General features: G+C 48.7%; 1 protein-coding gene across 1 annotated transcript; it reads left to right on the top strand.

Annotated features, from left to right (window-relative positions):
* Nucleotides 1–5,946: 5,946 nt before the first annotated feature.
* On the top strand, nucleotides 5,947–13,679 carry LOC113177939 (uncharacterized). The gene is made up of 4 exons (XM_077794017.1): nucleotides 5,947–6,249; nucleotides 8,158–8,362; nucleotides 12,438–12,551; nucleotides 12,850–13,679. The coding sequence occupies exons 1-4, from the start codon at nucleotides 5,947–5,949 to the stop codon at nucleotides 13,677–13,679; spliced, it is 1,452 nt and encodes a 483-aa protein (XP_077650143.1).
* The last annotated feature ends 806 nt before the right edge of the window (nucleotides 13,680–14,485 follow it).

Raw genomic sequence — 14,485 nt, 5'->3', positions numbered from 1 at the left:
ATGTCGGCCTTTGGGTTTAGCACATACAGCTTTTACAATGTTGAGGTATCTCCCTACTATCCCTAGTTTTTCTAGTGTTTTGAACATGAAGGGATGCTGTGTTTTGTCGAATGCGTTTTCTGCATTTATTGAGATGATCATATGATTCTTGTCTTTAAGTCTGTTGGTGTGATGAATGACACTTATTGATTTCCGTATATTGAACCCTCGCATCCCTGGGATGAACCCACTTGATCGTGGTGCACTATCTTCTTAATATGTTTTTGTATGTGATTTGCCAGAATTTTATTGAGAATTTTTGCATTTGTGTTCATTGAGGATATTAGTCTGAAGTTTTCTTTCTTTGATGTGTCTTTGTCTGATTGTGGTTACCAGGGTGATACTACCCTCATGGAATGAGTTTGGAAGGGTTCCCTCCTTTTCTATTTCATGGAATAATTTGAGGAGGGTTGGTGCTAATTCTTCTTTGAAAGTCTTTTCTTTTTTTTTTAAAAAAAAAAACATTTTATTTTTTAGAAGTAGTTGGGCATAATACCTTTATTTTATTTATTTATTTTTATGTGGTGCTGAGGATCGAACCCAGGGCCTTGCACGTGCTAGACGAGTGCTCTACCGCTGAGCCACAATCCCAGCCCCAAGAAGGTCTTTTCTTGGTTGGTTTTCTTTTGATGGTGTCTTCTATTTTGTGGCTTGAAATCGATCTGTTTATAGTGTGTACATCCTCCTGATTCAGTTTGGGTGCATCGTATGCCTCTAGAATTCTGTTGACGTCTTCAAGGTCTGCTATTTCATTGGAGTATAAATTTCCAAAATAGTTTCTGATTATCTTCTGTATATCAGTAGTGTCCGTCGTGATATTTCCTTTTTCATCACGAATTTTAGTATTTTGAGTTTTCTCTCTCTTTCTCTTCACTAGCGTAGCTAAGGGTTTATCAATTTTATTTATTTTCTTTCAAAGAACCCACTTTTTGTTTTGTCAATTTTTGGAATTGTTTCTTTTGTTTCCTTTTCATTGATTCCGGCTCTGATTTTAATTATTCCCGGTCTTCTACTGCTTTTGGTGTTGATTTGTTCTTCTTTTTCTAGGGCTCTGAGGTGTAGCATTATTAGGACATTTATTTGTTGGCTCTCTATTCTTTTAACGAATGTTCTCAATGCGATGCACTTTCCTCTTAGCACTGCCTTCGTAGTGTCCCAGAGATTTTGATATGTTGTATCAGTGTTCTCATTTACCTCTAAGTATTATTTTATCTCATCCCTGATTCCTTCTGCTAGCCATTCCTCATTCAATAGCATATTATTTAGTCTCCAGGTGTTGGAGTAGCTTCTATTTTTTTAATTTTATCATTGATTTCTAATATCATTCCATTATGATCTGATAGAATGCAAGACGTTATCCCTATGTTTTGTTTTTGATTTGTTAAGAGTTGCTTTGTGGCACAAGATATGGTCTATTTTAGAAAAGGATCCATGTGCTGCTAAGAAGAAGGTGTCTTTGCTCATTGATGGATGAAATATTCTATGTTAAATCTAAATTGCATTTTTTACTTCCATAGCTTCTTTTTTTAGTTTTTGTTTGGAGGATCTATCCAGTGGTGACAGAGGAATGTTAAAGTCACCCAGTATTATTGTGTTGTGTGTGTCTGCTTCTTGAAATTGAGAAGGGTTTGTTTGATGCTCTCAGAGGCTCCATTGTGTAGGGCATAAATATTTACAATTGTTATGTCTTGTTGGTGAATGTTTCCCTTAAGCAGTACGAAGTGTCCTTCTTTGTTTCTTCTGATTAACTTTGGCTTGAAGTCCACTTTATCTGATATGAGGATGGAAACCCCTGCCTAATTTCGTGATCCATGTGAGCGATGGTTTTCTTTTCTTTTTTTTTTTTTTCCCCATCCTTTCACCTTCAGCCTGTGGATGTGTTTGCCTGTAAGATGTGTCTCTTACACACGGCATATTGTTGGGTCTTGTTTTTGTAATCGAATCTGCCAGTCTACATCTTTTGATTGATGAGTTTAGGCCATTCACATTCAAGGTTATTATTGAAATATGACTTGTATTTTGAAATATGACAGTCATTTTGTTTTATTTTTGGTTTTTAATTCGTCTTAGTCTCTCCTTTGGTTGACTGTTCCTTTAGTGTAGTTCCTCCCTTTGCTGGTTTTCACTTTTTTCTTTTTCCATTTCATCCTCATAGAATATTTTGTGGGGTATGTTCCATAGTGCAGTCTTTCTGAAGATCTCTTCAAGAAAGAGATAGAGATTCTGAAAAGAAACCAAGCAGAAATCCTCAAAATGAGGGAATCAGTAAACCAAATTAAAAATTCATAGGAAAGTATCACCGACAGACTAAACAACCTGGAAGACAGAACCTCAGGCACTGAAGACCAAATACATAATCTTGAAAACAATGTTGTTTATTAAATATTTTTTTCAATAATATCCATTTTTCAGTTGTAGTTGGACAAAGTACCTTTATTTTCTTTCTTTATTTTTATGTGGTGCTGAGGTTCGAACCCAGGGCCTCGCATATGCTGGGCGAGTGCTCTACTGCTGAGCCATAACCCCAGCCCCCTCATGGAAGGTTTGTATTTCATCTTCAAATCTGAAGCTTAATTTTGCTGGATATACGTTTCTTGGTTGGCATCCATTTTCTTTCAGAGCTTGGTATATGTTATTCCAGGACCTTCGACCTTTGAGGGTCTGGGTTGAGAACTCAGCTGAGATCCAAATTGCTTTCCCCCATCTGATATTTTTCTCTTGTGGCCCTTAGAATTCTATCCTTCTTCTCTGTGTTAGGCATTTTAATTATCATGTGCCATGGTGTGAGTCTGCTGTGATCTTGTACCTTTGGGGTCCTATAAGCCTCTTGTATTTGATTTTCCATTTCATTCTTTAACTTTGGTAATTTTCTGATATTATTTCATTAAAAAGATTGTGCATTCCTTTGGTTAGTATCTCTGTGCCTTCATCTCTCTTGATAAACCTTAGAGTTGGGCTTTTCATGTTATCCCATAATTAGGGGAAGTTCTGTTCATGGTTTCTTACAGCCTTCTCTGTGTGGTCAACATTGTTTTCAAGATTATGTATTTTGGGGCTGGGGATGTGGCTCAAGCAGTAGCGCGCTTGCCTGGCATGTGTGCGGCCCAGGTTCGATCCTCAGCACCACATACAAACAAAGATGTTGTGTCCGCCAAAAAACTAAAAAATAAATATTAAAAAAATTCTCTCTCTCTCTCTCTCTCTCTCTCTCTCTTAAAAAAGAAAGATTATGTATTTTTGTCTCATTGCCTGAGGTTCTGTCTTCCGGGTTGTCTGGTCTGTTGGTGATACTTTCCGATGAACTTCATTTTGAGGATTTCTGCTCAGTTTCTTTTCAGAATGTCTATCTCTTTGTTGAACTTCACCTCCTGAAATTTATCTCTGATTTCTCTCCTTGCATTGTCCTTTATGTTTCCACCTGTGTGGTGTAGGAGCCTGATCTTGGCCCCTCACATCACCTGCAGACCCCATCCTTCCTGGTCTCTGATTTAGCCCCCCCATGGGTCTGTCCGGCCCTGCCCTTTTGAATTCCCAGTCAGTCACTTCTCTCCCAGGTGGTTCTGGCAGATCAGTTTAATTATGTACATTCTAAACTCCTTCTCTTGCATTTCTTCTACTGTGTTGTCAATGGATTCCATTATCGGAGCATCTTGGTTTGTTTGGGGCACTTTGTTCCCTCAATTTTCATGTTGTTTCTGTGTCTTCCCATCTAGCAGTGGGGATCTGAGGCTGTACAGTTTCTACCCTGTGGATTTACAGTGTCCCTGAAGGTTTCCAGTACCTCACCTTTAAGGGAGAGACCGATATTAATAGCACCCAGTGCAAACAATATACAGCCTTACACCCAATAACTCCTATCAAGACATCCACAGTTTGGCCGCAATAAACACAATTGGTGTGTTCAATACTGTCTACAACATGAACACTTAATTTGCAAAAGGGTTTACAGTTTCAGATGTTGGACAAAGAGAGGTGGTGTAGGAAGTGATGTTCATGGGGAAGGAGGAGAGAAGACAGACATCCAAAATATGGGAAGAGTGAAAGAGGAATTAATAGAGGTTGGCTGATAGCAAGAGAAAAGAGAGAAAGAGAATCCAAGGAAATAGACAAGTGAGGGAAAATGTATGCAAAATTTAAAGAAATTATGAAATGAAAAAAGTAAAAATAAAAGAATACATAACAAAACTGTAATACACTATGCAGACATTCAAGCCCTCAATAAACTGATGCATGAAAATACTTGGTTTCAAAAATGGTAGAGATGTGAGAGAGAGAGGCAGAGGGAGAGGGGAAGGGAGAGGGAGAGGAAGAGAGAAAGGACCTTGTTGGAAAATAGAGCAATTGTTTCCTTTGGAGCTCAAAAGTTTCTCAGCTTCCCTTCTCAGCCTATAGGTGGGGTTGTCTGGAGTTTGATGGTAGCTCCACCCTAAGGATGGTGAGGACAAAATATATAAAGACAATTGTCGGTCCACGTTGGAAGACTGCACCCCAGGAATCTCCTTTGGTTTCCACTCGTGTGATGTAGCTGCCTGATCTTGGCCCCTTACATCGCCTACAGACCCTATCGTTGCTGGTCTCTGATTTAGTCTCTCAGTCGATCTCTCCCGCCCCCACCATTTTGAATTCCTGGTCAGGCACTTCTCTCCCAGGTGGTTCTGAGGGCTGGGCACCAGGGCCTATGCACTGGTGGTGGAGAGCTGTTCCCTGTGGGGCAGATCAAGACCAGGTGCTGAGATTGGTGGGCCAGCCAAGTAGCTGCAAGCAATGGGCTGGGCTGGGAGCTAGGGAGGGGTTGGGAGACTCGGGATTGGTGAGCTGGAGAGCCCTATTGGGTGCTGGACTGAGGCCAGACCTGGCAGGATCAGGGGATTTGTGGGTGCCAGACTGGGGATGGAATCAGGGTCCAGGCTAGTGTGAGGATCTGGTGAGTGCTGGCCCGAGTGGGTACCAGGAACCCAGTGGGCGGCGGACTAGCTGGCTGTGCGAGCTGAGAGCAAGATGCCCTCACACCCTCTTCTAACCGTCCAACCTGCAGTCGGCAGCCCCATGAGTCCCCGCACGCTTCAGGAGTTGCCGAGCTGGGGAGAGCCCACCTTTCTCCGGGCTCTCTAACCTGTGTTCCCCCAGGCGGACTGCTCCCAGTTTCCGACTTTCCACAGGATTGCTGGGCTCAGCCTGGCCCACACAGACCTAGCTGCAAACTCAGGGATCTGGCTTTCAGTTTCCTTAGGCTCTGCCATGCTGCAGTCCAGAGATGGCTCCGGGATCACCAGATAAAATCTGGTGGAGAGATTTTTTTTTTTTTTTAATATCTGATTAGTGATCGAGCAGTCTGTAGTTCGGCTAGGGTAGACTGCTCCTCAAGTCTCAGCATTTTTCACTCTAAGCCTCAGAGAGACGTGGTATTTATTCCTGCTGTTGGGGGACCTGGTTGCAGAGTTGGATGCATACGTGCATTTTCCTGGGAAGTGAGTTCGAAGCTTGCAGCAGGTTCTCAAACTTGAGGGCAGTTTCTAATAATGCCTTTTTGTCTTCACGGCTGTGTCTTCTTCTTCTTTTTTTTTTTTTTTTAATATTTATTAGTTTTTGGCGGACACAACATCTTTGTATGTGGTGCTGAGGACTGAACCCGGGCCGCACGCATGCCAGGGGACCGCGCTACCGCTTGAGCCACATCTCCAGACCCAAATGCTGTACAACAGATCTCCAGATCTTCTTTTTTTTTTTTTTTTTTTTTCCAGTGCTGGGGATTGAACTCACTTTCTCATGTTTTTTCGCCCTCAGCTCCAGGAGGGCCATCGAACCTGAGACCTCAGGCTCCAGGAATAAACTAAACTCCCAGAGGGGGCGATGGCTCTTGGCCCAGGCGCTGCCACCGAGGCCACCTGGCTGTGCATGCGGGACCCTATGCTGCAAGACTTCAACAAGGACTGTGAAGTGTTCCGCCAGCATTTCAGGCAGTTCCAGTACACGCAGGCGGCGGGGCCTCGGGAAGTTTTCAGCAGGCTCTGGGAGCTTTGCTGTGGGTGGCTGAAGCCAAAGATGCGGTCTATGGAGCAAATCCTGGAGCTGCTGGTGTTGGAGCAATTCCTAACTATACTGCCCACGGAGATGGAGACCTGGGTGAGCGCATATGGCCCGGAGAGTAAAGAAAGGCTTTTGGCCCTGATAGAAGACTGGCAGAGACAGCGTCACATACCAGAGCTGCAGGTGAGAAAAGAGTTTGGGGTTTCGGCTATTAGTGCAAAAGAGGAGCTACGGCAGCAGGGCCTGGAACACTCATTTTGTCTGTGTGTCAGTCCACGGCCCCAGTGGTTCTCCAGATCCCTTTTCATTTTCCCTTCCCCTGGAATCAGCCATGATTCCGAACCCTATCAGACAGACCCTGTCTCGCATCCACAGCACGTATTCTGTAATGTCTCCTCAATTATCCGCAAGTGAAATTCACAAATGACATCATCTACCCACGTGCATCGACCATGAGCTTCAATAATTTGCTCTATGGCCTGCAGGCCTCATCTGGCCACAGTCTGTTTGTATGTGCCCTGCAAGGCCCTGGTGATTTTTACCGTCTTCGTGAATCGGTTCCCCAAAAGAGGAGCCGGCGGGGTGTCACAGGCCTGTCATCCCATCCGCTTGGGAGGCTGAGGCAGGAAGATGGCGAGCTTGAGGCCAGCCTCCACAACTTAGTGAGAACCTGTCTCCGATAAAACATAAAAGGCCAGAGGTGCAGCTAAGTGCTAAAACCTCCCTGGCTTCCAACCCTAGTACCTACCAATCATATAAGATCTCAACAAGTAAATTTAAGTGAGGAGGAAGACAGAAAAGAAATGACAGGGTAAATGTAGCCCACACTCTAAAATATGTACTATTTTGGCTCTTCAGAGAAAGTTTGTCAACTGTGGGTCAAGTTGAGTCCAGAGAGGATGTAAAGGAGAATGAACATAGTTGGTTCATGTGCATTTCTGCATAAACATCCTGGGGCTGGACTTCACTGGAAGACATCATGAAGTTGTCAGATGCCTACATCTCTGCTTAGAGTCACTGGGATGGGACAGTCAGACGTTGAGTAAGACTCAAGCACTATGCGCTGTTGCTACTTGCCGCATGATCTCCCCAACTGAAAAACTGTCTTAGTAAATCAGAACAAGTAGAGTAACCATCCTTTGATTTGCACACTGCATTCCTAGGAAATCCAAGTCATGCTAAAATATGCAAAATTAGTCTCTCAGTATCTGGTCACCACAAGGAGGTACTTTAACTACATGAATGCCTGAGGGGGGAACTGCACAGTTGGTAGGGACCCGGAACAACTCTGGTTGGTGAGCAATGCTCCCATCTCTGGTCCACCGAATCCCCGTAGCTGGCACCAGCCAGCATATGTTGGACACTCCACAGGGGCATTGGAAGTGCCCTGGGTTCAGAAGTACCTACCACAGGATGCCTGTGTTTGGGGAGTGCAGGGCTGAGGGGAGGGCGGTGTGTCCGGGAGAGGGGAGCATGTGCTTCTAGCGGGGTGTTGGGGTGCTGGGTGTCCTGTCGGGCAGGGCTCTGCAGGAGCTGTTGGCTTCAGGGCACAGAGAGGCCTGACCAGGAGGCTTCTAAAGGATCCTGCCTCCCCGGGGTGGAATGCGTTAGTGGTTTCCCTTCCCTCCTGTCTTATTAGTTTTGTTTACCATACAAGATTTCGTCTTCATGTGCTCTAGACTGGCACTTGAAGTGCTGCTGCCCAGCACAAGAGCCACGGGCCACGTGTGGCTCTTGAGCACTTGAAATGTGGCCAGTGCTGGTTGAGACCTGCTGTGGGTGTAAACTGCAGAGCCCATGCAGAAGCTGTGGGGGGAAGAGGAGGTAGTACTTGGTAATTGTTTGGATTGATTACATGCTGCAATCCTGATGGTTTCCATATGTCGCGTTAAATACAACATGCTATTAAGATTGGGGGCTCCCCAGTTCCTTTTTTACACTGTGTCCTGTGACTACTGGAAAATGTTAAACTACACACGTGGCTCTATTTTGACTGCTAAGGCGGCAAGGTTTCCTTTGGTGTGAGGGCAAGGTGGATTTTCTCCCAATGGGTCTAGACTCTTGAGCAATGGACTCTGGCATTTCCCCCAGGTTGACGTGCATGACTTGCTCTTTGAAGAACAGGCGCCTTCAGGAACTGTACCCATATCTCCAAACGTGCACCTGGAGACATCTGCGCTCCAGGGAATGGGACCTGTCCAGGAGGCTCCCGTGACAGGGGCCTGGATCCCACAGGCAGGGCCTCAGGAGCTGAACTATGGTGCTGCTGGGGAATGCCAGCCCTTTCTGGATCCTGGTAAGGCGAGGTTTTCTTTCTGCTCTTTTGTGTCTGACCGAGCGAGCGCACAAGAGCTCTCAAAGGTTGGGGTTGCTGGGAAACATGAATTCCCCGGTGGAAATGGACCACTTGGATGAAAAGGAGGGGAAGGAAGAGGAGATGTCTCTCTGGGAACAGCAGGGGAAAATGCATTTTGGGTACAGTGGCACGGGGAACAGGCGAAAGTAACCACCCTTCTCATGAGTAAGCAGTCACTCAGCCCCAGCAGCACCTGGGGTACAGGTTTAACAAGGTCTCTGAGCAAAGTGCTGCACACACCACCCTTTGAGAACCACGGCCCTGGACACAAATGGGTGCGTGCTAGCAGGAGAAAAGGCCAGGTGGAGAAAGGCAGCGGGACTTGATGCCTGGGTGTTCCTGTTTCCCTTCCCTTTGCCATTTCCTTACATTGCTACCCACGCCCTGTCCCAGCCCTCCCCTCCCCCACTGAAGCTTGGGCCCAAGTGTGGTGGGAGTCCTCTCCCTTTCCCCAGCAGCTCAGCGTCACCATGTTGGCACACCAAGACACTGTGTAGTCCTGAGAGCACCAAAGAGCCCTGCAGATGAAAATGGGTGGAGAACGGTCCATGTTGCAAAACAGAAATGTGGGATGCCCCCATCACTAGCACTGGGCCAGGGCTTAGCAACTGTGTCCCCTTCCACTTCTCCACATTTATTCCCACAATCAACATTCTGAGCACCGTGAAGAGCCAGGCATCTTGCTGGACCCTGTGACTAGACAGTCCACGAGGAGGCAGGAAAGCAGCCCCAGCTGTCCCGGCACCCACTTCTGGTGGACAGTCCAGATATGTTGGATATGTGATGGGAACGTGTGTGTGTGTGTTGGAGGGCTTAGGATGCTGGCAGAGCACACAGCAGGCGCCCTTGCCATCATTGGGCTGAGGGAAGACCTCTGGAGGAGGGGGATCTGGGGTAGTACTCTAGGATGGATTGGAGTCAGCCATTGAGTGGTGGGAGTGAGGAGGGGGAGCCTTGGCAGAAGGGCTGCAAGTGCAGAGGCCCCGGGGCAGAGAGAAGACCTGCTGCTACACTCTGAGGGGTGGGCAGGAGTCGGGGTGCTGTGTCATTGAGGATAGATTGAAAAGGGGTGACTCAAAAGACAATGAGCAGTTTTGAAATAGAGGACTCATGGATTGATGGGGTGTCATGTGATTGACACGAAAGGTTAAAAGGTGGCATCCTGGTTGCTGGCCAGTGAACTGGTTAGACGACAGTATTGATCACCGACACAGACAACACTGGGCAGGATCAGGTTTTGTAGGTCTAGATGAGTTGACCTTTGAACATGTGGAACTTGGGGCAGTCCTGGGTTTCCAGGTGGAAATGGCCAGTGTGGAATGGGAGCTAAGAAGGGACACCAGGGTTTGAGACAGAGGGCCCAGGGCAAAAAGGGCAGGTCGTGTTCGTTGTATAACTACTGCTCAGGTAGTTTCCTTTACAACCCAGAGTGGCTGGCCTCAGGGCTCAAGCCAAGAGCCACCCACCCTGCAGCAGAAGATGGCCCAGGGACTCACCTCTTGCTTGTCAGTAGCACTGGATGTCGACAGCAGCACCCTGGAGCTACGCTGTAAACCACAGTGAGCATCCTTCTTTGGCCATGCGTCCACAGGAGACATTTCTCAAAAAAGGGTCATTTGTTCAGTGGGCGGAGACCTTTTAAGATATAAATAGACATGGTCAAATGTCCTCACCAACAGTTGTGTGCTGGCACCCTCCTGCTGAAGCTTGTGTGAGTGTCAGTTTCCTTCTGTTAACCTACATTGGGTCTCCTCTGACGGTTTGTTCTTGGCCTGTGACAGTAGCCACGGCTGTCCTCACCATCTTGGCACACAGAAATGGTGCCAAGATCTGTGAAAATCTGGTGGATGTTTGTCAGGTTCACTCAGTATTATTGATGGTAATTTATTCCATGTAACAAGAGTGGCGGCTGGATGCAGTGGCACACCGCTGTAATCCCGTAGGCTCGGGAAGCTGAGGCAGTAGGATCACAGGCTCAAAGCCAACCTCAGTAACCTAGTGAGGCCCTAAACAACTCAGTGAGACCCTGTATCTAAAGAATTTTTTTTTTCAAAAAAGGGCTGGGGATGTAGTTCATTGGTTAAGCTCCCCTGGGTTCAATCCCTGATACCAATAAATAAATAAATAAATAGTTACATAAATAAATAAATAATACCCCCCCCCAAAAAAAAAAAACTGTCTAAAAAGAGTGGCAGATGTGGACTCAGGTTAGATGGGGGCGAGGAATGGGTCGAGGTGCCATGTACTGGGAGCAGAAGGTCGGGAAATGCAAACCCCTGAGAGTGACAGGAGTAGGGCTTCCATAGGCCAGGGAATGGAGGCCCCTGGATCCCAGCACTGCTCAGGACCATCATGACTGGCAGGAAGAGCTGAATTGGTGCTCACTCCGAAAATGCATTGGGTTAACACCCAGGAAGAGGCTCCAGTTTGGGCCAACCTCTCTGAAAGCTGGCACCAAGAGCGTGGTGCTGGGGCTGCAGAACTGAGGAGACTGTTCCCTTTGCTCTGTATGTGGTGCTTACGGGAAGCAGCAGTGGGATATGAGAGCCAAGGGGAAAGCCCGGCACGCAGGGCTGCCCTGTGGCGCAACTCGTGGCTACTAGATGCTGCTAGAGGGCTGCTCTCGGTCCCTGACTAGGTCTACTAGATGCTGCTAGAGGGCTGCTCTCGGTCCCTGACTAGGTCTTTAGCTTCCATTCCAACCAAGGGACTGGTGTGTGGCCTGGTTTCAAAGGGACATTTGATGAACTCTGCAGACTTTGACAGGTTCAGGTCCTTGGGGAATGGTGGGGAAGCAGACCTAGGTGCATTTCCTGCCTTCGCAGACTGTTTGGCTTCTCACCCATCGGGGATATTCTCAGCCCCCATGTTTCTTCCACTGCCTGCCCCGCTTCCTCCCACTCCCCTGTTGCAGTTTCCTCCCAATTCACTTGATGGCAGCTTCCCTTTGACCTCTGCCCTCTGGCGTTATTTGAGCTGTGCCTCCTTGCCCTCTGATCCCATGTGAGCATAACCGAAACTGTGAATTCAAGCAGATTTTTATTTGAAATGCATGTCATTTTTTGGAATCTGGAGTGTACAGTCGTCTCTCTAAGAAAAAGTCAACTTCAGGAGCGCACGCACATGCGCGCGTGTGTGTATGTGTGCATCCTGTGTCTTGATATGATGTTCTGAAGCTTAGATTTCTCTTGGGGTTAGCCTGGTGCAGCTAGCTACCTTGCCACTGTGGTTCAGTGATGCTCGAATTTCAATACCAGCCTCTGTTTGGATCCCACTTTAACATTCCTACCCACATTTCATGTTGCAGTAGCAACGTGGCGTGGCCAGAGATGAGGAAAGAGAGGTAGTCAGCCACAGAGATTGTCAGTGAGGGCAGGGACGGTTGGGCACGGGAAGGAACGTCGAGTGGTGGAGAGGTTACCTGGTTGTTCTAGATGGACACTGTTTATGTTTTCTTGGGGTATTGGAAGAGGAATCCGCTTCTAGGCTTCAGCTGAGACACACATACAGAGGTGCTCCTGGCTGGTTTCCAATCCAGTTCAGTTGTCATTTTCATTCTTACAGAAGTGAGACTAGTAAGCGGTTTTCCAGCTTGTGTTGGCCCCTGCCCCTGCCTCTCTCTGCCCCTTGCGGTCCTAAGAGGACGTCCCTCAGCTTCCCTATGCCAACACACAACAGGAAGATTTACTTTGCATTTTGCCCCTCAGCTAAATACTCTCAGTCCCAAAGTTCCCGTGAAGCTCTTTCAGTTCAGTGACTTTACCCTGGATGGAGCCCTGACTCTTCCACCCATCAGAGGAGAAGGCCTCCAAGTAGGCACATTGGGCTTGTCCCCTCACTTGCTTTTGTTTTCTTGGCATTAAAACACACACACACCAACACTGTGTGGCAGAGGCTCTGGGCAAAGGAAGCCTGACTGAGGAGGAAGCAGATGTGGAGAGGGCGCCTGTCCAAGGCAGAGGAAAACCTGGGGTGACTCACACTCTCCTTCCTCCCCCATCTTCCCTGTGGCCAGGACATGCCACCCCAGAGTGTCGCTGGAGCTGCCGGCTGGACCACAGGAGAAAGCCAGGGATGGTGGAGCTGCTGGGCGCCCAGTGCATGGAGCAATCACCTGAGTCCAGGAGAGGTAGGCTAGGGCTCAGCCAGCGCCCCAGCGCCCCAGCGCCCCGGGAACACCCAAGAGAAACCCGCAGCCTTCCTCCGGGGGAGGGGGTGGGGAGGGTGCCTGTGCCTGGGGGTTCCCACCTTTCCTGGAGGCCGGGAGTAGAGCTGTTCTTCGGCTCCGTGTCCCTGTTTTCCCTGGAACACGGGGACTCCTGCACCTGCCATTTCTTCTCTCGGGTTTGGATATTGGGACGGGAGGCAAAGGAAGTGCGCCAGAGCAGAGAAACCTGGGGTGCAACGTCCATGTCTCGTTTGTTTAGACGCGAAAGCGCTTGGTGCTGGTCCATGCGTGGGCTGTCAGAAGCACGAACCTCTGAGGGCTGGCCCCGCAGTGGAGCTGCTGAGCTCCTCCCGGAAGCGCCTGCACCTCCCCAGGCCCTGTGCGGCGGGGAAGCCCCTGCCCCTGGCAGCCCACAAGCCGAGGAAGCCGCGAGAGAAACCCCATCGCTGCGGCCAGTGTGGACAGTGCTTTGCTTGCAAGAAGCGCCTCTCTGCTCACCTGAAAATCCACACCGGGGAGCTGGGTTACCAGTGCCCCGGCTGCGAGAAAGGCTTCCTGCACCGCTCAGACCTGGACCGGCACGTGCGCATCCACACCGGGGAGAGGCCCTACGAGTGCTCCCTGTGCCACAAGCGCTTCACTCAGGGCGCGCACCTCACCACGCACCAGAGGGGGCACTGTGGCAAAGACACCTCCCAGTGCCACAAGTGCGGCAAAAGGTTTGCCAGCAGGGCCAACCTGATGGGACACCTGAAAACTCACACGCAGGAGAAACGTCACGAGTGCCACAGCTGCGGGAAGCGCTTCAACCGGCGGACAGCGCTTACTCTGCACCAGAGGACTCACACCCAGGAGAGGCCGTTCTCCTGCCAACACTGTGAGAAAAGCTACAGGCAGCGATCCAGCCTCATGATCCACCTGAGAATCCACACCGGGGAGAAGCCCTACACCTGCAGCCACTGCTCCAAGAGCTTCATAAAGAAAGCAGGCCTCATCGCGCACCAGGCCGCGCACTTCAGAGAAGAGTTCCCCGGGAACCCGGTGGTGCGGGAAATGGGTCCCGAGCCATGTGACAGTTGTAACCCCTAAGGGGCTGTGCCTGCGGTCGGTCGGCTGTGGCGGGAGGATGCTTTCGTTTGACCTCCTTTCCCAGAACAGCTTTGCGTTCAGCTCCAGTGTGAAGGCACCTTCCCAGGCGTGCACATTCCAGAGTGTCCTCCTGCTCTTGCCATTTGCTGCCTGGCGAGGTGCATGACATCGTGTTTAATCGCTGGGTTCTTGACCCAAGTCGCCACAGTTTTGCACAAGTAAGAGGCCTGGAAAGGCTGGCATTCCTGTGGGACCTGGGGCCCCTACCCTCAAGGCGGATGTGACCCATCCTTCTGCAGGTATGCAGTATTTTCAAGCGTGAAGGTCTGACCCCTGGAGGAAGTGCACAGGCTCCCCCTCTTTCGGTTTGCACCTTGCAGTTCAAGTCTGAACCTCCTGGAGATGCTGTTCTCAAACATGTGGGCAGGGGGCTGGGGTCCTGGCTCAGTGGCAGAGCGCTTGCCTAGCTAGCACATGTGAGGCACTGGGTTCCATTCTCAGCACCACATTAAAATTAACAAATAAAGATATTGTGTCCATCTACAACTAAAAATATAACATATATTGAAAACATGGGGGCAAGCACTCTTCTGCACTCCTGCAAGAGACCAGGCCAGGAGCACTGCTTTTGTGCAGCCCCGGCGCTGTTTCTGTGTCCTTTGAGGCTTTCGCACGGTCCACTTCTTTCCCCCCTTTTTTAAAAGAAATTTTAATTTGTTATATATGAGAGCAAGCAGAATGCATTACAATTCATATTACACGCATAGAGCAATTTTTCATGTCTCTGGTTGTACACAAAGTCAAGT

This window comes from Urocitellus parryii, chromosome X, assembly GCF_045843805.1.
Source record: "Urocitellus parryii isolate mUroPar1 chromosome X, mUroPar1.hap1, whole genome shotgun sequence".
NCBI classification, from domain to species: Eukaryota; Metazoa; Chordata; class Mammalia; order Rodentia; family Sciuridae; genus Urocitellus; species Urocitellus parryii.
The sequence above is the reverse complement of the archived record's forward strand: the minus strand, read 5'-3'. Positions and strand labels throughout refer to the sequence as shown.